This window comes from Calidris pugnax, unplaced genomic scaffold, assembly GCF_001431845.1.
Source record: "Calidris pugnax isolate Ruff unplaced genomic scaffold, ASM143184v1 scaffold1019, whole genome shotgun sequence".
Lineage (NCBI taxonomy): Eukaryota > Metazoa > Chordata > Aves > Charadriiformes > Scolopacidae > Calidris > Calidris pugnax.
Genome location: NW_015091636.1, coordinates 31887 through 32614, shown reverse-complemented (window position 1 = coordinate 32614; position 728 = coordinate 31887). Strand labels below are relative to the sequence as shown.

General features: G+C 59.5%; 1 protein-coding gene across 1 annotated transcript in view; it reads left to right on the top strand.

Moving 5' to 3' along the window:
• Positions 1-728, top strand: part of PAK4 (p21 protein (Cdc42/Rac)-activated kinase 4) — a 28071-nt gene that overhangs the window by 10456 nt on the left and 16887 nt on the right. Inside the window, exon 6 of the mRNA XM_014961844.1 lies at positions 600-725. Coding sequence (XP_014817330.1) covers positions 600-725 — 126 coding nt within the window. The remainder of the gene's footprint in view (positions 1-599; positions 726-728) is intronic.

Here is a 728-nt window from a genome sequence, read left to right as displayed (position 1 = left end):
CTGCTCCCGCTGCCGCCCCCCCCCCTTCTCTCTTTCTCCCCCCGTCGGGGGGGGGAAGCTTTTCCTCGCTCCGCTTCCTTCCACCGGCAGCTTCTCGCTTCCTCCACTAAACACCAGCTCACGGGGGGCTCCTGCGCTCCAGTAAAACGCCCGGGGGGGGCTCTGGTAAAACGCCAGGAGAACCAGCACAAAAACCTGCCAGTTTCCCGCTTTCCTCCCCAAAAGTGGCCGCCGGCTCCTTCCCTGGTCTTTTCTTTTCCCCTTTTCCTCGCTCTCCTTCTTTCCTCCCTTCCTTCTCCAGCACAAAGCTTTCCTTGGGCAGCGTCCGGCTTGTGGGGTCGGCATTCTGGGGGGTTAAAATCCCCTTTCGGGTGGGTAAAATTCCTTTTAGTGGGGATAAAATCCCTTTATGGGAGGAAAATCCATTTTTGGGGGAGAAAAATCCCTTTTCAGGGGGACAAAATCCCGTTTTGGGGGGATAAAATCCCTTTTTAAAGGAGCAAAGTCCCTTTTCAGGGAGGTCAAATCCATTTTAGGGGGGTAAAACCCATTTTTGGGGGGGGTTGGTGGCTGATACCTTTCTCTCCCCACCCTCGCAGGCGGAGCACCGGCCGGGACGCCCCCAGGAGGTGGCCACCAACGGGCCAGTGACCAGCAGCAGCGGGGGGGCCGGTTCCTCCCGAGCCCCCCCCACGGGCCCAACGCGCTCCAAAAACCCCGACCCCCCC